Below are 21,571 nucleotides of genomic sequence, written 5' to 3'. Positions count from 1 at the left end.
GGTGGGGCCAGGAGGTAGCTGAATCAGAGCTCCTGTGGGTGGAGTGAGGTGTGAGAAGACTGAATGGAGAGGCCCAGGCCTCTAAGGCCTTGAAGGACAATCTATATTTGACCCTGAAGCGATAGGGAGCCACTGGAGGTTACTGGTGAGGGGGTGACACGGGCAGACCTTCATTCTAGGACTGGGGAAGAGTCGGGGTGGGCAGACCGTCCAGCAGCTCTAGCCGTACATAGTTCAGGCAGGTGGGGGGCAGGGTGAGGAGAGAAGGGGGCACATTAAAGAGGTGCTGCAGAGGTAAAACCAACAGGTCCTGATGCCAGACAGAGAGTGGGGAGCCCTCCTGGGGGGGGAGTCTGAGGGATGGGAGGGTGGTGGTGATTCAACGGTCATAGGGAAGGGGCTGGGTAGAGGAGGGTGTAGGGCGAGGGATAATGAGTTCTGTTTTGGACTGGTTGGGTGTCTGCTGCACATCCAGTTTGAGATGCCTGCAAGGCAGTCTGAGATACAAGTTTGGAGGCTGGTAGAAAGGCCGGGTCAGGAGAGTGAGATGGCAGAGTCATCGGCGTTAGATGGGGGTTAGATCCATGGGAGCTGAGGAGCTCCCAAGTGAAGTGGGATAGAGGAAGAAGAGCAGAGGGTCAGGATGGACCCCTGAGGAGGGGGATCCAGCCAAGGAGACGGAGGAGGAGAACCAGGAAAGATAAGGAGGGAGGGAGGGAAGGAGAGAGAGACACACAGAGACTGAGACAGAGAGAGAAAGAGGGAGATTCAGAGAGGGAGAGAGACAGAAAAACAGAGACAGAGAGACACACATATGCAGAGAACGAGAGAGGAAGGAGAGAGTGATCAATAGTGTCAAAGGCTGCAGAGAGGTCAAGGAGGATGAGGGTTGAGAAAAGGTCACTGGCTTTGGCCAGTCATTGGTCACTTGGAGAGAGCAGCTTTGGCTGACTGATAAGGCCGGGGCCGGATCATAAAGGATTAAGAAGGTTGTTGGCGGGGGAGACCCCTCCCAAAGTCAGAGCTCTGGCTTGACGGGCTTGGGGAGGCAATGGATCCCATCCCTTTGCAGAAGCGGGGGCAGGATGGCGAGGCCTGCTGGCTGACATTGCAGTAAGGAGAGCTGGGTTTGAGTGGTGGGCCGGGCCCCCAGGGAGCGGGTGGCAGAGCGGAGCTGGGGCCCCTGACGCCCAGTGCTATGGTTCCCTCGTCAGGTAAATGAGGGGACTGGGCCCAATGAGCTCTAAGTCTGGGAGTCCTCCCCAGGGAGCAGGATGGGGTGGGGGCAGGAGGACAGTCCTCCCGGCCAAGGGACTCAGGCTGCTCCCGGCTGCGGGCACCATGTAGCGCCATCCTGAGGGAGGGGGAAGGGATCAGGAATCTCCCAACCCCGTTATCAGCCCAGAGTCCATGGGGCCAGTTTTCAGGTTAAAGTGTAACCAGACCCCCCCATTCACCACCCTTCCCCCCCAGGCTCATGTCGCACAATTCTAGGGGTGTCTGGACAAACATGGAAGCTCGTGGAAGGGAATCTGGGAGGAGATACCCTCCAGATGTGAGACACCCCCCCCCCCAAGCCCTGCCACAGACTGGGAGGCCAGATGCCTGGGTGTCCAAGGGAGTCTGGGAGAGAGAAAGAGGCTAGATTCCTGGGCTGTCAGTGGGTAGAGAGGGAGGGAGAGGATACCTGAGGGGGTCCCTGAGGAAAGAAATGGGGGAGCCAGAGCCTCAAAGGGCAGGGAACTGGATGCCTGGGTCCTGGGGGGGGGCTGGGGCTGGGGCAGGAGGCCAGGTGGGTGCCACGGTGGGCGTGAGGCCTCGGTAGCTGGGCAGCCCCGAGCGCCCACCTGTGATGCCCCCTCCCCAGCTTCTGCTCCTGGTCCCGAGGCTGCTGCCTTTCTTGGCCTCCTGTGCTCTCTACTTCCTGCTGTGGCTGCCCTTGGCCCAGCCCAGCGGCACCAGCGCCCTGGTCAAATGCCTCCCTGTCCTCTGTCTGGCGCTCTTTGTCCACACCACCGCCCCCTCTGGGCCCTACGGCAGATTCATCTGGGCAGGCCTCCTCTGCTCCGCCCTAGGGGATGTTTTCCTCATCTGGCCCAGTCAGTTCCTTTTGGGTGAGTGGGGAGCCACAGGGCAGGCTGGGGAGGAGGGCATGGGAGCAAGGACTGGGTTGGGGAGTGCCTGGCTCCTTCCTTCCTCTATAAGGTCCCTAAGTCCGGAGTCAAGGCCCGAAGGTCCAGGCCCCGCTCAGCCCTTCTGACTTTGGCTAAGACCCTTCCCCTTCTGAGACTCAGTTTCCTCCCTCATCAAATGAAGAGGCTAGAAAATGCAGTGGGTTCCTTCAGAATGTGGTCATGGACCATCTGCTCCCCAAGTCTCCAGTTTCCAGACCCTGTGAGGAGAGGGTCTCGAAGCCCCCTCCCTCCTCCCGTGCTCTGCTAGAAAGGCCTTCACTTGGGCCTGCATCGTGCGGGGCCTCAGTGGTCATTCGGTCTGCTGCAGGCCAATGGAGGCTACTGGGATTGTCGTGGAGGGGGCTAGGTCCCACCATGGCTCAAGTCCTAGCAAGTGTGGCTGGGTGACCTGGAAAAGAGAAAGGGCCAGGATCTCGTTCACTTCCCTCACTTCAAATGTGAGGAAACAGGTTTCCTCCTGAGGAAGGGCAAGTGAGGAAGGGCAAGTGACCTGCCCAAAGGCAGGATCCAACACTTCTTCTGACGACTAGTAGTGGGAGAGGCTGGCTCAGGGGGTAATGAGGTCCCCATCCCCAGTAGTATGCAAGCAGAGGATGTGACATTTGTCAGATGCTACAGACAAAAAGATGCTGGGGTGTGTTGCCTTCTAGGATTTCAGAGCTACGAGGGCCCTAGAGATTGAGTTAGATGCCCTTGTTATGGAAGAGAAGTGTCCAAGGTCTGATTCTGAGGCCTTGGACAGAGAGCTAACATCAGGTGAGCTGGCTGACCTGGGTTCAAATCCACTCTCTGTGAGTCTTGGGCAAGCCTCAGGACTTGACTCCAGCCCCCAGCCCAGTCTCCTTTTCTCCCATGTCCTTGGGATTTTATAGCCGAGGACCCTGAGGCCCAGAGAGGGGACACACAGTTTGTAGGATTCGGCCTGAGCAGCGTCCAGGCCAACCCGGTGGCCGTGGCCTTCCCGGTCCGAATACCACGTCTGTTCTTTGCAGGCATGGCAGCCTTCGCCCTGGCTCATCTCTTCTATCTCGGGGCACTGGGCTGGGTGCTGGTGCGCCCTGTACTCCTGGGGCCTGTGGCAGCTGTCTTTGGCCTCTACCTTGGGCTCCTACAGCTTCACCTCCCCTCTGCCCTGCGCCTGCCTGTGGCCGCCTACGTGGCTGTCCTGGCTCTGATGCTGTGGCGGGCGCTGGCCCGCGGGAGATGCGCCGCCCTTGGAGGTCTGTTCTTTAGCATTTCGGACGCCGTCCTGGCCTGGGACACCTTCGTCGGGCCCCTGCCTCCAGGCCGTGCCATCGTCATGGTCACCTATTACGCGGCCCAAGCCCTGCTGGCTCTGTCAGCTGTGGAGGGCAGGGCCCCCAAAGCGGACTGACCTTGTGAGTCCCGTCACCACAGTGACAGACTCCAGAAACGCGCTGACCCTGCCCGGCTCAGCCTCTTCTCCCAGCCCTCCGGCCAACCCATCACCCAGGCCTCCTGGGACGGCTGCCCCCCCATCCCCAGCTCCATCCTCCTTACCCACAATCCTTTTGGTTCCCACACTGCTCCACCATTGCCCACAAGCCCCTTGACTGAAATGGTTTTTCCCCATGACCCACCACCCTCCTGGTTTGGAAGCTGCTTCTATCTCCATTGCCCTCTAGGTCCCTGATGTGTGATGACCGATCCTCCATTGTCCACACCCCCACTTTCCCTGACCCTCAGTAAAGTTGCTATTGGAAACTTGCTGGTTGCCTGTTATTTACTTGGGGAGGGTGGGGCAGCGTCATCCCCTTTGATGGCTGAGAGTCTCCCTTCTTTCCAGGGGAGGGTGCTGAGTTGCTAGATTGTAAATGAGAGGTTTGGCATCGTTGGCTTCTAAGCACCTTTTCCCTGCTTTGTTAACTGAGCCCTGAGGAGACCTAGGGAGGGAGGAAAGAGCTGAGGGATAGACAATGTGGGGGTAAGGTGGGTAAACGTTGGATCCTTCAGTCACAGCTGACCTTCATGCCCCCACTTGGGTTTTCTTTTCTTTCTTTTTTTTTTTTTAGTGAGGCAATTGGGGTTAAGTGACTTGCCCAGGGTCACATAGCTAGTTAAGTATTAAGTGTCTGAGACTGGATTTGAACTCAGGTACTCCTGACTCCAGGGCCAGTGTTTCATCCACTGCACCATCTAGCTGCCCCTTGGGTTTTCTTGGTAAAGATACTTAGAGGACTTGCCATTTCTTTCTCCAGTGCATTTTACAGATGAGGGAGTCAAGGCAATTAAGATTAAGTGACTTGCCAAAGGTCACACAGCTAGTAAGGGTCTGAGGCAGGATTTGAACTCAGGGAGATGAGCACAAACCTCTGGAGGGCAGGGACTGTCTCCCCTTTGCTTCTCTTTGTATCCCCAGGACTTGGCACAGTGCCTGCCACACTGAAATGGGTATAAACGCTTTTTTTGGGTCTGTCTGTTTAGAAAAAAGAGCCGAGTCTAAGGCCCTGGACCGCCTTTAAGCAGTCTGGGGCAAGGCATTAGCCCTCCCGGTGATTGCTCTCTGGGCCTCTTGGAGCCTCGGTTTCCTTATTTGTAAAAAAGGAGGGGCTGGTGACACAGTCACCCATTACTTCTGGGTGTCCTGGGCAGGAACGTAGCCTGCACCTGAGGAATCCGAGGAGGGCAGGCTGGGCTGTGTGCAGAGGTTAGGAAGGGGTCAGCACTTCCCTTTGTTCTCCTCTTCCCCCACTTCTCTTCCTCCTTCCCCTCTCCTTTCTGTCCTCCTTCTCCACCCAAGGCTATTACCTAGGTCACCTGGAGCTCAGAGAAAGGAGAAGCTGTCGGGGTGAAAGTCCGAGAGGAGAGTGTAGAGCTGGGAGCCCCAACACCTGCCTTTCTCTTTCCTCTCTTTTTCTCTCATTTCTCCCTGCTCTCTCCTTCTCTGTCTCCCTCCAGTGTCCGGAGTCATGAGTGGGCTCTCCCCTGGGCCCTGGCATCTGCTGACTATGGTGATGGTGAGTGTCCCGGCTAGGGGGAAGGGGCTGGCAGCTCACACACCCAAGTTCCTGGGTGGCAAAGGGTTGTGGAGGGTGGGGACACCTACTCTCCTGAGGGACGGGAGCTGGAGGAATAGATGGCTGGGTCCCTGAAAGAGTACAGTCTTGGGGCCTGAATGCCTGGAACCTTGAAGGGGATAGACTCTGGGGGAGACTGAGGGAAGTACCAAGGACTGGGACTCCTGGGTCCCGTCATCCCCCATGACATCTGCCTTAAGCAATTTTGATTGTTAACTCTCTTATACACCCACCCGGAACCTTGTTCTAGGGATTCAGGTTTCCCGCCCCTTTCTCCTCCTGGGAGTTTGGGCATGGGGGCCCCCAACCCCTGTCCCTGCCCTGGAGGCTAACTAACCTTCTTTCTCCTGGCCTGGAGCCAACAGTGAAGGCCAAGTGTAATCAACTGCACTGATCCACAGACTTGGGTTTCCCCAGGGCTCCTCCCTCTTCTCTCACTCCCTCCCTCAAGAAAATGGGCGGGCTGAGGTTGGGGTGAACTTTATCTGAAGGAGGAGCTGAGGGAAGAGGGAAATCCAGCCCTGTCCTGGCTTCAGCCTTAACGCTCTGTTCTCACCTTTTATGTATTCTTCCCAACAGGTCCTGGTGTGCTGGATGGGGTCCTTGGCAGCTGGTGAGTGGTGGACGACTCCCAAGAGGCCCTCTGTTTACCCCCAAGGAGGGCCGAGAGGCCCTTCCCAAGCTAGGATGGGATATGTGAGGGGTCTGGGGAGTTCCCAGGGTTCCTTGAGTGTCTGCCAAGCTGACCCTCCTTCTGCCTGACTTTTAGCCCAGGATGAGATCTCAGCCTTGCAAGTACACAATCAGACCAAAAACTCAGTCACCCTGAAGTGGGAGCGAACTAATGAGACCGTTCTGAACTATAATATCACCTGGGCTAAGGACAGCCAGTTGATTGGGACAGGCGACACTTCAGATACTCAGTACACCGTGAAGGACCTGGACCCTGGGACAACATACGAGTTCACTGTCAAAGAGGAGGGAAGCAGCAGCTCTGGAAAGAGCCTCAATGCATCTACATGTGAGATTTGGCCCTAGCCTGGGATTGTAAGCACTGTGTAGAGAGGGAGGAAGGGAAGAGGAGCAGACCCAGCCCTGGGCTCCATCCTGGGCACTTCCTAGGCCCAGAACCCACCAGTCCTTGTTAGAGATGACAGGAAGCTTTCTCCAACCCATCTGAACCCCAGTGTTTTCTCCTTGTTGGTTATTTCCTATTTATCCTGTACATAGCTTGCTTTGCATATGTTTGGTTGCATGCTTGCCAGACATCTCTCCTCCCTCATCCCATAGGCCAGGGATTCAGCCTGGCATCTCTGCTGCTGGTTATGTTCCTCACTGACTTGCTCTTCTCACTCCTCACTCAGTGCCCAACGAGGTTGGAGACCTCAGGATGGATGCCCGGAGCAACAGCTCAGTCACCCTGAAGTGGGAGGCCCCCAGTGGTCCCCAGCCTGCAAATTACACCTACTATGTCAGCTGGACTGGGGATGGTGTCCTTCTTGATGAAGTCAACACAAAGCAGACAGAATATATGGTGGACAACCTAGATGCTGCCACTGTGTACAATTTCACAGTGAGGGCTGAGAGGAATGGTGTCAACAGCTCTGCAGAGAGCATCCAGGTGGCCACAGGTGAGGTGGAGGCTGTGCCTTGGGGCTGATTCTGTGGCAAGAGGGACAGGGAGCCCAGGGTCTCCTGGACATACTCTGAGAGGACCCAGACCTCAGGCTTGACCCCAGAATGACAGCATCTCAGAGGGGAAGGGACCCCAGAAGCCATTTCTTTCTTTCTTTTTTTTTTTTAGTGAGGCAATTGGGGTTAAGTGACTTGCCCAGGGTCACACAGCTAGTAAGTGTTAAGTGTCTGAGGCCAGATTTGAACTCAGGTACTCCTGACTCCAGGGCCAGTGCTCTAACCACTGCACTACCTAGCTGCCCTGAGGCCATTTCTTTCAACCCTTTCCTTACAGGAGTCCCCTCTCCAATGACTGATGGTCTTTGGGGAAAAGGGAAGGGGGAAGAAAAGATCTCTGGGCTCTACTCTTGACATTTCAGGCCCACACATCATCATGCCTCACCAGACTCCTCTGCCTCTTATACCTTTCTGTACCTCTCTGGGCCTTGCTCAGGGTTACTGAGGCTCCTCTTCCTGGGCATGCTTGCCAGACATCTCTCCTCACCCATCCCAGGGATTCAGCCTGGCATCTCTGCTGCTGGTTATGTTCCTCACTGACTTGCTCTTCTCACTCCTCACTCAGTGCCCAACGAGGTTGGAGACCTCAGGATGGATGCCCGGAGCAACAGCTCAGTCACCCTGAAGTGGGAGGCCCCCAGTGGTCCCCAGCCTGCAAATTACACCTACTATGTCAGCTGGACCGGGGATGGTGTCCTTCTTGATGAAGTCAACACAAAGCAGACAGAATATATGGTGGACAACCTAGATGCTGCCACTGTGTACAATTTCACAGTGAGGGCTGAGAGGAATGGTGTCAACAGCTCTGCAGAGAGCATCCAGGTGGCCACAGGTGAGGTGGAGGCTGTGCCTTGGGGCTGATTCTGTGGCAAGAGGGACAGGGAGCCCAGGGTCTCCTGGACATACTCTGAGAGGACCCAGACCTCAGGCTTGACCCCAGAATGACAGCATCTCAGAGGGGAAGGGACCCCAGAAGCCATTTCTTTCTTTCTTTTTTTTTTTAGTGAGGCAATTGGGGTTAAGTGACTTGCCCAGGGTCACACAGCTAGTAAGTGTTAAGTGTCTGAGGCCAGATTTGAACTCAGGTACTCCTGACTCCAGGGCCAGTGCTCTAACCACTGCACTACCTAGCTGCCCTGAGGCCATTTCTTTCAACCCTTTCCTTACAGGAGTCCCCTCTCCAATGACTGATGGTCTTTGGGGAAAAGGGAAGGGGGAAGAAAAGATCTCTGGGCTCTACTCTTGACATTTCAGGCCCACACATCCTCATGCCTCACCAGACTCCTCTGCCTCTTATACCTTTCTGTACCTCTCTGGGCCTTGCTCAGGGTTACTGAGGCTCCTCTTCCTGGGCATGCTTGCCAGACATCTCTCCTCACCCATCCCAGGGATTCAGCCTGGCATCTCTGCTGCTGGTTATGTTCCTCACTGACTTGCTCTTCTCACACCTCACTCAGTGCCCAATGAGGTTGGAGACCTCAGGATGGATGCCCGGAGCAACAGCTCAGTCACCCTGAAGTGGGAGGCCCCCAGTGGTCCCCAGCCTGCAAATTACACCTACTATGTCAGCTGGACCGGGGATGGTGTCCTTCTTGATGAAGTCAACACAAAGCAGACAGAATATATGGTGGACAACCTAGATGCTGCCACTGTGTACAATTTCACAGTGAGGGCTGAGAGGAATGGTGTCAACAGCTCTGCAGAGAGCATCCAGGTGGCCACAGGTGAGGTGGAGGCTGTGCCTTGGGGCTGATTCTGTGGCAAGAGGGACAGGGAGCCCAGGGTCTCCTGGACATACTCTGAGAGGACCCAGACCTCAGGCTTGACCCCAGAATGACAGCATCTCAGAGGGGAAGGGACCCCAGAAGCCATTTCTTTCTTTTTTTTTTTTTAGTGAGGCAATTGGGGTTAAGTGACTTGCCCAGGGTCACACAGCTAGTAAGTGTTAAGTGTCTGAGGCCAGATTTGAACTCAGGTACTCCTGACTCCAGGGCCAGTGCTCTAACCACTGCACTACCTAGCTGCCCTGAGGCCATTTCTTTCAACCCTTTCCTTACAGGAGTCTCCTCTCCAATGACTGATGGTCTTTGGGGAAAAGGGAAGGGGGAAGAAAAGATCTCTGGGCTCTACTCTTGACATTTCAGGCCCACACATCATCATGCCTCACCAGACTCCTCTGCCTCTTATACCTTTCTGTACCTCTCTGGGCCTTGCTCAGGGTTACTGAGGCTCCTCTTCCTGGGCATGCTTGCCAGACATCTCTCCTCACCCATCCCAGGGATTCAGCCTGGCATCTCTGCTGCTGGTTATGTTCTTGACTGACTTGCTCTTCTCACTCCTCACTCAGTGCCCAACGAGGTTGGAGACCTCAGGATGGATGCCCGGAGCAACAGCTCAGTCACCCTGAAGTGGGAGGCCCCCAGTGGTCCCCAGCCTGCAAATTACACCTACTATGTCAGCTGGACCGGGGATGGTGTCCTTCTTGATGAAGTCAACACAAAGCAGACAGAATATATGGTGGACAACCTAGATGCTGCCACTGTGTACAATTTCACAGTGAGGGCTGAGAGGAATGGTGTCAACAGCTCTGCAGAGAGCATCCAGGTGGCCACAGGTGAGGTGGAGGCTGTGCCTTGGGGCTGATTCTGTGGCAAGAGGGACAGGGAGCCCAGGGTCTCCTGGACATACTCTGAGAGGACCCAGACCTCAGGCTTGACCCCAGAATGACAGCATCTCAGAGGGGAAGGGACCCCAGAAGCCATTTCTTTCTTTTTTTTTTTTTTTTAGTGAGGCAATTGGGGTTAAGTGACTTGCCCAGGGTCACACAGCTAGTAAGTGTTAAGTGTCTGAGGCCAGATTTGAACTCAGGTACTCCTGACTCCAGGGCCAGTGCTCTAACCACTGCACTACCTAGCTGCCCTGAGGCCATTTCTTTCAACCCTTTCCTTACAGGAGTCCCCTCTCCAATGACTGATGGTCTTTGGGGAAAAGGGAAGGGGGAAGAAAAGATCTCTGGGCTCTACTCTTGACATTTCAGGCCCACACATCATCATGCCTCACCAGACTCCTCTGCCTCTTATACCTTTCTGTACCTCTCTGGGCCTTGCTCAGGGTTACTGAGGCTCCTCTTCCTGGGCATGCTTGCCAGACATCTCTCCTCACCCATCCCAGGGATTCAGCCTGGCATCTCTGCTGCTGGTTATGTTCTTGACTGACTTGCTCTTCTCACTCCTCACTCAGTGCCCAACGAGGTTGGAGACCTCAGGATGGATGCCCGGAGCAACAGCTCAGTCACCCTGAAGTGGGAGGCCCCCAGTGGTCCCCAGCCTGCAAATTACACCTACTATGTCAGCTGGACCGGGGATGGTGTCCTTCTTGATGAAGTCAACACAAAGCAGACAGAATATATGGTGGACAACCTAGATGCTGCCACTGTGTACAATTTCACAGTGAGGGCTGAGAGGAATGGTGTCAACAGCTCTGCAGAGAGCATCCAGGTGGCCACAGGTGAGGTGGAGGCTGTGCCTTGGGGCTGATTCTGTGGCAAGAGGGACAGGGAGCCCAGGGTCTCCTGGACATACTCTGAGAGGACCCAGACCTCAGGTTTGACCCCAGCATCTCAGAGCTGAAAGGGACCCCAGAGATCATCTCTTCCAAGCCTTCCCTTACAGGAGTCCCCTCTCCAATGACTGGTGGTCTTTGGGGAAAAGAGAAGGGGGAATAAGGGATCTCTTGGTTCCACTCCCGATGTTTCAGGCCCACACATCATCATGCCTCACCAGACTCCTCTGCCTGTTATACCTTTCCATGCCTCTGGGCCTTGCTCAGGGTTACTGAGGCTCCTCTTCCTGGGCATGCTTGCTGGACATCTCTCCTCACCCTTCCCAGGGCTTCAGCTTGGTATCTGTGCTGCTGGTTATGTTCCTCACTGACTTTCTCTTCTCACTCCTCACTCAGTGCCCAATGAGGTCAGATACTTCAGGATGGCTGCCCGGAGCAACAGCTCAGTTACTCTGAAGTGGGAGGCCCCCAGTGGTCCCCGGTCTGCAAATTACACCTACTACGTCAGCTGGATCAGGGATGGTGTCCCCATAGGGGCAGCCAGCACCATGGCTGAGGAGTATACTGCAGAGGACCTGGGGCCTGGAAGCCTATATGTCTTCACAGTGTGTAGCATGAGCAATGAGGTCAATAGTTCTGTGCAGATGCTGCAGGTGTTCACAGGTGAGGCAGGCCCGAGCCTGGCCTAGGGAGTTCAAGACAAGGGGATGTCAGGTGGGGACCGGAGTGACACAGCAGCCCGGGGGCTTCAGTGGCACTGACACTTTCAGGTCGGGAAAGACGAAACCCCTTTGCTGGGCTCTTGACGATCATGGTGGTGGCGGATGGGCACCCGTGGGTGGAGGGCATGGCTCTTACCTGCTCTGTCCCTTTTCTTACACTTCTCTTGCTGGCCTCCTAGTCCCCAGTGAGGTCAGAAGCCTGAAGTTGGTGACACAAACCAACAGTTCCATTGCATTCAAGTGGGTGGCACCTGAGGGACACACCGGTCTCATGTACAATGTGTCCTGGTCCTTATCCGAGACCCAGGAACATCAGGTCTTTACTACTGAGACCAACTTCACTGCGGAGGGTCTCACTCCCGGGACTTGGTACCAGTTCTTGGTGAGGTCCATGACAGAGGATGAGGCCCAGAGTCCAGAAAGGGCAGTCAATGCCTCCACAGGTGAGGCGCAGGCTCATGGCGGAGGCATAGAGGGCATTGATCATCCAGCAGAAGACCCGCCCCCGCTCCCTGGTGGCGACCTTGAAGCCAGGGCCCCTGGGGGTGATGGGGTTGTCAGAGAGATGAGGGGGATGCGGAGGGGAAGGGGGTGGCCAGACCTCGGGCAAGCAAGGACTTCAGCTTGGCTGGCCGCTTAGGTGGTCTCCTGTGGTCCCCTCAGCTCCAGGTGCTGTGACTATCACCTCCTGTGCCAGTGCCGCCGCCGGCTATGAGGTTGTGCTGACCCTGGCCTGCCCTGCCGGGAACCAAGAGAGCTTTGAGTTTGAGGCGGGGAGTCATAGGGGCACGTGGCCCGGGCCCTGCAGCAGCCCCAGGTCTGTTGGGGGACTCCAGCCAGCCCAGGCCTACAGGGTCATGGTGCGCAGCCTTTGGGCAGGAATGAACGCCACGTCAGCCTCGGTGACCTGCTATACTGAGAGTGGAGGTGAGCCAAGGTGCAGAGGGGCTTTTGGGGAGGGAGCAGGGAGTGGGGGAGGTTGGCCCTTCTCAGGTGCCTCTGTGTCCCCCTCCCCCAGGGGTCATTGCTGGAGCCATTGTCGGGATCTTCCTCTTCATCCTTCTGCTGGGCCTGCTTGTCTTCTTTCTTCACCGACGCAATAGGAGGTGAGGCCAGGCCCAGCCTCTAAGGGCCAGGTGGGCTTCAGGGGGCAGAGGAGGCAGCCAGGCAGGGCTCGCCTCTCACTTCCTCTTTCCTCCCCACTCTTCCTACAGGAAGACGGTGCAGGAGAAGCCCCAGACCACAGACGTGGCCTTCAGGTGAGCCCCTGGTCTGGGGCAGCTCAGTTACTGACTCCCGGGGTGACCTTGCATCTGGGTGTCATCGTTCTCTCAAATGGGGGTGGGTGGGTAGAAAGGGCTGGACTGCGGGGGGCCTCGTGGGCCTGGGGATCCTAGGCGGCAACTTTCCTCACCCCTTGCCAGCAATTTGGGAGACATCTCTGCTGAGAATTTGGCGGCCTATGTCAAGGAGCATCAGAAAGACAGTAACTATGGATTTGCAGAGGAGTACCAGGTAGGGGAAGTTGGGATAACTGGAGAGGGCCTTAATCCCCCTGTTCACACCATCAAACACCCCAAACCTGATCCCCCCACCGTGACGTATTAGCAATAGAGGTTGACTAAAGATGACAGAGAGAGAGGGGAAAGAGGAAAAGCAGGAATGGAAGGAGAGGGGATACAAAGAGACAGAGGAAGGGGCAGCTAGGTGGTGCAGTGGATAAAGCACCAGCCCTGGATTCAGGAGGACCTGAGTTCAAATCCAGTTTCAGCCATTTGATACTTACTAGCTGTGTGACCCTGAGAAAGTCACTTAACCTACAGTGCCCTGCAAAAAACTACCCCAAAACCCAAAGAGACAGAGGAGGAAAAGGGAGAGAGATTGGGGGGGGTGGAGAGGGAGAGGGAGAGAAAGGGAGGGAGTGAGGGAGATATAGAAATAAAGAGAGACACAGAGGAAAGAGAGACAGGAAAGCGTTAGCAAGATAGAGACAGAAATAGAGAGGTGCAGAAAGGAGAGGGGAAGAGGGAGATACAAAGACAGTGGTCAAGACAGAGAGACACAAGGAGAGACTGAGAAAGAGACAAAGATGGAGACAGAAACCAAGTTAGATAGAGAGGGAGGCAGAGTCTGTCACCAAGCGATTATTAAGTGCCTACTATGTGCCAGGCATTATGCCAAGGAGTGGGCCTACAAAGAGAGGCAGAGTCAGCCTTCAGGGGGCTCACGGGCCAGCGGGAGAGGGTGCCTGCCAACTGCTCAGTACAAACAGAGACATTGGAGATAACCCCAGAGAGAAGGCACCACCATGAAGGAGGATGGAAGGGTCGCGATGGTAGTGGGCACTGCTCTCGGAGTGGGCACAGAGCGGGCAGAGGCAGGGCTCATGGTGGGGAGGCAGGCACAAGCAGCTATTCCTCTTTGATCCTAGAGATGATAGGGAGGCACTGGCATTATTGAGGAGGGGGTGACATGATCGGAGCCACGTTTTAAGAAGATTGTTATGATAGCGTGGAGAAAGGACTGGGGCGGGCAGAGACTTAATAGATTATTACAGTTGCCTAGGTGGCAGGTGATGAGAACCTGCAGGCAGGTGAGAGTGACACAGGGAAGGAGAAGGGCATGTCTGAGAGCCATCTGAAGGGGGAATCTACAGGAGCTGACAATCGATTGGCTTGGGGGTGGGGGTTGGGGTAGGGGTGGGGAGAGAGAGGGAGGAGCAGAGGATGACCCAGCCAAGCTGGGAGCCCTAAATGAGTACAGGGTGGTGCTGTCCACAGTTATAGAGAGGTTTGAAGGGGGAGGGTTTGAGAGGAAAGATAACCTGTTCAGTTTGGGACATGATGAGGTTAAGATGCTTATGGGGAGTCCTCTTTGAGGTGTCTGGGAGGTAGCTGGAGATGCAAGAGAAAAACAGAACCAGACCAAGACATAGATGGACAGAACTGAGGTTGGCGCAAGATGAGGAGGGGACAGAGAAGACAGAGACACACTGAAACCCGTCGTCTCTCCTACTCTCCTTTCTCTTGCCCATTGCAACACTATGCCTACGCTTTGGTAGAGCCCACAGGAACTGGTGGGCAGCGCAGGGGAACAAACAACCTAACAACAGACTTTGGCACATCTTGCCGACGTCTCCTCCCTCTCTCTCTCCCTTTCCCTCCCCCTCCCACCCCCCTGTGATTTCCTCTTAAACAGCAACTGACTCTGGAAGGCACTGGGCAGATGCAAACAGCTGCCTTGACCCTGGAGAACAAGAGCAAGAATCGATTTTCCAATGTGCTGCCTTGTGAGATGTGGAGATGCCCTCCCCTCTACCCTGTCCCCAAGGGAGAGCCAGAGATGGCCCCTCCCCAGGCTCCTTGGAATTGCTGGAGATGCCCCTTCCTCTGTACTCCAAAAGAGATAGAGCCATCCCTCCCCTGCCTCCTTGGGAGGGATGGAGACGTTCCCTCCTCCATGCTCCGGGAGAGATAGAGATCCCCACCTCTCCTGTCCCCAGGGGAGGGCCAGAGATACCATGCTGTGCCTCCTTGTGAGAGATGAAGTTCTCCTATCTAGCCCTTTGGTCCCTGACCCTCTGTGGGAGGCAGAGCTGCCCCATCCCAACCTCTCCCTGGGATAAACAGATACAGTACTCCCCTCTTCCTGTGCCCCCCAAGAAGTGCAAGGACGCTGCTCCCTCCCTCCTTGAGGCACAGACTCTCCCCTCCCCCCACTTCCCCTGTGTCTCTCCTCTGCTGGGCTCTATCCTCATTCCCTTCTTAGCCTTTCATTGTTGGGTTTTCTCTGGTTTTGCCTCCTCCTTCCCATTTCAGATGACTGGTCCCGAGTCCCCCTGAAGCCCATCCCGGATGATCCCAGCTCTGACTACATCAATGCCAGTTTCATTCCAGTGAGCAGACGTGGTGGGGGAGGGGCGTGTGTGTGTGTGTGTCGGGAGGGGGGAGGGAGGCGTAAGTCAAATCTGGGCACCAGGACATGGCAGGGCTATAAGCCTCACAGACCTCACTCCATCCCATTGCAGGGTTTCTTTGGTCCCCGGGAGTACATTGCCACCCAGGGGCCACTCCCCCAGACGGTGGGCGATTTCTGGCGCCTGGTGTGGGATCAGCAAAGCCACACTATTGTCATGCTGACCAACTGCGTGGAGTCCGGGCGGGTGAGACCCAGAGACCTCCTCAGCCTCAGCTCTTTTCCCATCTCCCTCCCAGACTCTGCATTTCTCTGGCCCTCCACCTCTGCCCACCTGTCCCCCCCTCCACCTCTGCCCACCAGTCCCCACCTCCACCTCTGCCCACCTGTCCCCCCCTCCACCTCTGCCCACCAGTCCCCCCCTCCACCTCTGCCCACCAGTCCCCACCTCTACCTCTGCCCACCTGTCCCCCCTCCACCTCTGCCCACCTGTCCCCCCTCCACCTCTGCCCACCAGTCCCCACCTCCACCTCTGCCCACCTGTCCCCCCCTCCACCTCTGCCCACCTGTCCCCCCTCCTGCCTCTGTCTTTCTTCACCTTGGGCTGGACTGTTTCCAGCCCTGTCCCCATGACTCTCCATTTCTCCGTCTTTGTTTTCCTCCATCTCTCCCCTGCCCCCTTCTGTTCTGGGCTAGCTACATTCCTACCCCCTCCCCTCTCTGTCTTTGTCTCACTTCATCTCTCCCCTTAACTCTTCTCCACTTATCTGTTCCCCTCCCCGTTTCTTCCCTGCCTCCCTCTCTGTCTTTTCTCCTTCTTTTCCCTTGCCCCCCCCCCCGTCTCCATCTCAATCCATCCCTAGCCTTGCCCCCTCTCTTTCTTTGTCTCTCTTTGTCTTTGCCCTTAGCCCTTCCTCGTTTCTGCCTCCCTCCATCTCCTGCTTCCCTTTCTTGTTTCTGTCTCCCTCCTTCCCTCTCCTTGCACCTCCCTTTCTCTTTCTCCATCTCTCCCCTTTTTTTGTTTCCATCCATCCCTCTCCCTGCCCTTCTCCCTTCTGTCTCTTCTCTCTCCATCTTTACTCCTAGCCCTCTCCCTTTCTCTCCTTGTCTCCCTACATCTCCTTGCACCCCTCTTTCTCTATCTTTGTCTCTTTGTCTGTCTCTCTGTCTATCTCTGTTTCTCTGTCTCTCCATCTTTCTCTCTTTCTCTCTGTGTCTGTGTCTCTGTGTCTCTGTCTCTGTGTGTGTCTGTGTCTGTCTCTGTCTTTGACTTTGTCTCTCTCTGAGCCCACTGCTGCTTCTGCAAGACCCAGGTCTCCTGATGATTCCTTGAAACTACCCTGGGCTTGGGGAGGGTCCCTTGCTATTCCTTCCCCAAACACACCTTGAGCAATCTTTTGGTGAACGTTTCTTCTCCTAGGTTGATGATCCCCTTGGGTTAATACTGGGTTGGGGAGAGATAGATCAGGGTCTGGTTGGGCCTGGGATTCACATATCACCCTTGTCTGAGTGCTCTCCCCTCCCCAGGTGAAATGTGAACATTACTGGCCCCTGGACGCCAAACCTTGCAGCCACGGGCGCCTTAGGGTGACTTTGAAAGGGGAAGATGTGGCTCAACATTGGACCATTCGAGACTTGCAGCTGTTCCATGTATGGACCCAGAGACCTCAATCCTTTCCAGGCCCCCAACTGAACCCCTCTAGTGCTTCTGAAAACCAACACAATCATCCATGTTCTCCCCCAGACTTGCAGGGAGCCCCAATCCTGCCCCAAGGCTTCTTCTCCTTCCTAGATTCATCCAGTGACCTAATCTGCACCCTTCTACCCCAGACCAAACCTGTCACCCCTAAGCACCCCAGAGCAATTCATTGAGTCCCTATGATCACCCCTAAGACAGAACCCCCAAATGTGAGAGTTGGGAGGGACCTTGGCAGCTTTCTGGTAAAAAAGACCCCCAGGCTGATGTCCTCTGGAGATCCCACGATTTCCTAACATGTCTGGGGTTCCAGAGCACCCACGGTGACCCCAGTACACCCCATACTCAATAATCACTCCCTGGGATCTAGTTCCTGAGAGAAGCTTCCCTTGTGAACCCTTCCACTCACCTCCTCAGACCGTCCAGGGGCCAAAAGATCATCCTCAACTTCTCCTTTCCCTCCTCCCTTCCCTAGACCTTGGGAATAGAGGGAGGAGATAATCATTTATTAAGTGTCTGCTATATGCCAGCTACTCTGCTAAATGCTTTGCAAACATTTCCCAATGGAAAGGAGGTGCAGTCATTATTCCCATTTTACAGTTGAGGAAAATGAAGTAGATTGTGGTGAAGTGACTTGCCCAGGGTCACATAGTTAGGAAGTGTCTGAGACTGGATTTGAACTCGGGTCTTCCTGATTCCACTGTAGCACTGCCTTTGGATATTCCCAACTGACCCCCGCCAGGCCTGTGTCCCCTTTCCAGACTAATCCAACCCCCTAAAATCTCTTAACCCTTCTCAGGCAGCTCTAGATCTTGGCTCCCTCCTCTGGGTTGACCTCACCCTCAGAGACTGGCCCAATTCTCCAGAAGCTCCCTCATGAAGCCTGTTCCTTAGCCTCTCCTCCTCACAGCCTCTGAGAGTTCAGCCTCAAAGGCAGCATGGTGCCATAGGATGAGTCCAAGAATGTGGGTGTCCGTCTTGCCTTTGCTTCCTCCTACCTAAGTGACCTTGGTCTTAGAGCTTCTTCCTCTCTGGGCCTCCCGGTTAGACTCAATGACCTCTAAAGCACCCTTCCGGCCCCAAATTGCCCCTTCCCCATTAGGGCTCCTGACCCTTCTCTTCCCCTAGATGGATCTGAAGGAAAGCCTCTTTGTGCGCCAATTCCACTATACTGTCTGGCCGGATCACGGGGTTCCTCGGTCCCCAGACCCACTGCTGGCTTTCCAAGCGCTATTCCAGAAGTGGCTGGACCAGAGCCCAGGGGGGGGCCCTCCCATTGTACATTGCAGGTGAGCCCCTGGCCTTGGCCTCCCATGGGCCCCTGCTCCTGCCTGGAGGGGAGGGGGCCATTTATAATCCCCCTCAGGAGCACCCCACAAATAAATGATCCCTGAACCTGGCTCCCTGGTGCATTCTCCAGCTAGACTTCTTCCCTACCCTGGGCCTCCCACTTGTTCAAGATTGCTGCTCTCCACTCTGCATGACCCCGTGAGTACGTGGACGAAATCATTTCTCCAATCTTCTCTCCTCCCCAGTGCTGGCGTAGGTCGCACAGGGACCTTCATAGCTCTGAATGTCCTGCTGAGGCAGCTACAGAAATACCAGCAGGTTGGGGTCCAGTCCTTCGTCGGAGAGATGAGGAAGAGCCGCCCACTGATGGTGCAGACTGAGGTCAGGGTCAGGCCAAGCCAGGGAGGGCTCAATGGGTCCAGAGATCCCAGGATGAGGTTGGTGGGAGCTCGAGTGGAGTCATGGACTCCGTGTTACAATCCTGACCGTTGCTGACTAGCCACATGACTTTAGGCAGGTGGTTTCACTGGTCTGGGCCCCTGTCCCCCTTTCTGTGAGTTGGGGAGGTGTGGACTGGAAATCCAAGCAGCCCTTCTGTCCCAAAGCCTAAGGCCCTTTCTCACCTCATCTCCTTTCCCCCTTGCCTCCAGGGACAGTACATATTTCTGTACCAAGCTCTCATGAGGTTCTTGCAGCTGTCCCAGAACCATGAGGGTGATGGCAGAGACCAAGAAGGTGCCCTGTATGAGAATGTGGAGGCCATCCGAGCCTACCAGCAGGAGACTGGTGTGAGCTAAGAGCCCGCATTTCCTGGGCTTTACAGCTCAGGATGCTCTCCCCGCGAGACCCCCAGATGTCAGAGGAATCAGGAGCCCCCGGGGTCCTTGATGGGGAGGGACAGAGGATCCAGATGTCTGTCTCCCTCATTGACATCAAATGATGTGCTGGAGATTCGGGAGGTCTCAAAGGGGCTGAGCCCTGCCTTCCCCCAGGGGATGAGGAAACCCCAGCCTCTAATACAACCTGTACATATTGTGTCTTTAATTTATTAAATCAGTACTCCTACCTCTGGTCTGATGTTGGGGGACCTGAATGTCAGATCACCTGGGCAGGATGGACAATAGTCCTTTCTCTGGGTACTTGGGAGTGTCTGTGCTGGCTTTGGTGTGGCTGCCCCACATTCTGAACCTAGGATGGCACCAAGAAGTCTCACTTCCTCCTGTGGGAGTGCCTAGGGCCAGGCTCCACCTTAGATCCTTGCCACCAGCATCCTGAGGTGAAGAGAAGAGACCAGAAACTGGGGCTTAGAGACTCTGGCTGAGGCGGTCACCTAGAAAAATAAATAGCTATTTATCCATTTGAAGATTGAGTGTAGAGGCCTGGGTCCCCCTGTTGGGAGAGAAACCCAGTTTAGAGTAGAGCAGCCAATCTTAGAGCCTGAGACTGAAGGAGATTCAGAGAGATGGCTAGGGGGAGAGGACTTATCTCACCTCCCTGGTCCTTGAGAAATTTGGGGGGAAGGAGGCAGTGGTTTAAGATGGGGCTTCACACAAAGGGTTCCTGGGGAAGCTGAGTCCCAGAGAGCTCAGAGCTGAGGGGAGGGCAAGCCTGGACCCCTGCAGGTGGGCTGATCTCAGCACCCACCCTTGTGCTCCATACCTCCTAAACTCCTTCAACCAACACTCCCTTTCATTCTTCATTTCAATCTGTTAGCTCCTTCTTAGCAGCTTTCTAATATTCCAGGGTCCCCACAACCCTTGACCCCACTAGAGTCTTCAGCTCTTGTCCCACAGCTCTCCTTTATTTTATTTTATTTTTATTTAGTTATTATTATTATTTTTTTTTTTGGTGAGACAATTGGGGTTAAGTGACTCGCCCAGGGTCACACAGCTAGTAAGTGTTAAGTGTCTGATGTCGGATTTGAACTCAGGTCCTCCTGAATCCAGGGCCAGTGCTCTATCCACTACACCACCTAGCTGCCCCTCTCCTTTCTTTTAGGAAAAAACACTGTCTACACTCATGCCCATTTCCTGCCCTCCCACTCACTTCTCCATCCCTTGGAATCTGTCAACTACAGTCACTTACAACTGCTCTGTCCAGGGTCACCTTTTGTCACTTAAAGGTTAAATCAAATGACCATTTCAGAGTCAAAGTCCTCTCTTTGTAGCATTCAATGCTGAGGATCCACCCTCCCACCTCTCTCACCTCCCTTCCCTTCTCTCTTGGATAAAATGCCCTCCCTGAATCTTTTTTGACATTGTTGTTTCCTGGGTCTTTTCCTCCTTGTCTGAGCATCTCTTGGCTGGATCTCTGCCCGTATCGTGCCCACTCACTGTGGATGTACCTCCAGGCTCTGTCCTTCTCCATCTCCTCTCCTCTCTCTCTCTCTCACATCGATTGTGCTTTGCCAGCTGCCTGATGGGTGTTTCCAAATGCCAGTCTCGTAGGCGCTCAATATGCCCCAAACAAAACTCATTGTCTCCCCCGTGCCTACAGAGTCACCCATCTCCAACACGCCTGCTGCCTGTTAAGGACTCCACTATCTTCCCCCCTCCTCTCCAGCTTCCGGTCTTGTCAGTCCTCCTTAGTGTTTCTCACTTGCTCCCCCTTCTGTCCACTCATGGGGCTTGTCACCCTATCTTAGGCCCCCATTGCTTGTCACTTGCACTTTTACCATAGACTCCTACTTGGATTACCAGTGTCCACTTCTTGCCTCTACAATCCCTCTCTATCCAGGCAGGCAGTTCCTAAACAAGCACTCGTCAAGTTCTGTATGTGTGCCACGTGCTGTGCTCAGCGCCAGGGATGCAAAGAAAGGCAAAAGACAGCCCCTGCCCTCCAGGAGCTCCCAGTCTAATGGGAGAGACAACATAGAAACAACTATGTACAAACTGTACGAACAGGATGAATTGGGGGTCGTTGTCTCAGAGGGAAAGCACTGGTATCGAGGCGGGTCAGGAAGACTGCTTTTCTTGGTAGTATTTTAATTTATTTCCAATTACATGTAAAGATTGTTTTCAATATTGTTTTTGTAAGATTTTGAATTCCAAATTTTTCTCCCTCCCTCCTTTCCCTCCCTTCTCCCAAGATGGCAAGCAATCTGATATGTGTGTGTATACACACATACACACATACTTATACACATGTACAATGATGTTTTATATATATATTTCCATATTAATCACATTGTAAAAGAAGAATCAGAACAAAAGGAAAAAAACCACAAGAAAGAAAAAAATAACAAAGTGAAAATAGTACATTTTGATCTGCATTCAAATTCCATAGTTGTTTTTTTCTGCATGTGGAGAGCATTTTCTGTCATGAGTCTTTTGGAATTGCCTTGGATCATTGCATTACTGAGAAGAGCCGACCAAGTCTATCACAGCTGATCATCACACAATGTTGCTGTTGCTGTGTACAATGTTCTCCTGGTTCTGCTCACTTCACTCAGCATCAGTCCAC

At 54.6% G+C, this 21,571-nt stretch overlaps 2 protein-coding genes across 2 annotated transcripts; both read left to right on the top strand.

Annotated features, from left to right (window-relative positions):
- Positions 1-936: 936 nt before the first annotated feature.
- TMEM86B (transmembrane protein 86B) lies at positions 937-3,911 on the top strand. The gene is made up of 4 exons (XM_043996604.1): positions 937-1,113; positions 1,474-1,555; positions 1,868-2,114; positions 3,188-3,911. Exons 1-4 carry the CDS (start codon positions 1,052-1,054, stop codon positions 3,568-3,570), a joined length of 774 nt encoding a protein of 257 aa, XP_043852539.1. The 5' UTR covers positions 937-1,051; the 3' UTR covers positions 3,571-3,911.
- Positions 3,912-5,121: 1,210 nt separating this feature from the next.
- PTPRH (protein tyrosine phosphatase receptor type H) lies at positions 5,122-19,126 on the top strand. Its single transcript, XM_043994040.1, has 21 exons — positions 5,122-5,173; positions 5,813-5,846; positions 6,003-6,254; positions 6,598-6,864; positions 7,491-7,757; positions 8,383-8,649; positions 9,273-9,539; positions 10,166-10,432; positions 10,883-11,149; positions 11,388-11,651; positions 11,872-12,135; positions 12,227-12,314; positions 12,423-12,467; positions 12,633-12,723; positions 14,407-14,497; positions 15,027-15,103; positions 15,236-15,370; positions 16,651-16,773; positions 17,948-18,108; positions 18,355-18,490; positions 18,760-19,126. Exons 1-21 carry the CDS (start codon positions 5,126-5,128, stop codon positions 18,904-18,906), a joined length of 3,558 nt encoding a protein of 1,185 aa, XP_043849975.1. The 5' UTR covers positions 5,122-5,125; the 3' UTR covers positions 18,907-19,126.
- The last annotated feature ends 2,445 nt before the right edge of the window (positions 19,127-21,571 follow it).

The sequence above is a fragment of the Dromiciops gliroides genome, chromosome 3, assembly GCF_019393635.1.
Source record: "Dromiciops gliroides isolate mDroGli1 chromosome 3, mDroGli1.pri, whole genome shotgun sequence".
NCBI lineage: Eukaryota > Metazoa > Chordata > Mammalia > Microbiotheria > Microbiotheriidae > Dromiciops > Dromiciops gliroides.
The sequence above is the reverse complement of the archived record's forward strand: the minus strand, read 5'-3'. Positions and strand labels throughout refer to the sequence as shown.

Bases quoted from the DNA above. Each gene is read 5' to 3' on its own strand.
- TMEM86B (XM_043996604.1), top strand. From the start codon at position 1,052: ATGGATCCCATCCCTTTGCAGAAGCGGGGGCAGGATGGCGAGGCCTGC. The intron at 1,556-1,867 runs GTGAGACACCCC...CCCCCTCCCCAG, and splicing joins GGAGGAGATACCCTCCAGAT to CTTCTGCTCCTGGTCCCGAG. The intron at 2,115-3,187 runs GTGAGTGGGGAG...TGTTCTTTGCAG, and splicing joins GCCCAGTCAGTTCCTTTTGG to GCATGGCAGCCTTCGCCCTG.
- PTPRH (XM_043994040.1), top strand. From the start codon at position 5,126: ATGAGTGGGCTCTCCCCTGGGCCCTGGCATCTGCTGACTATGGTGATG. The intron at 5,174-5,812 runs GTGAGTGTCCCG...TCTTCCCAACAG, and splicing joins ATCTGCTGACTATGGTGATG to GTCCTGGTGTGCTGGATGGG. The intron at 18,491-18,759 runs GTCAGGGTCAGG...CCTTGCCTCCAG, and splicing joins CACTGATGGTGCAGACTGAG to GGACAGTACATATTTCTGTA.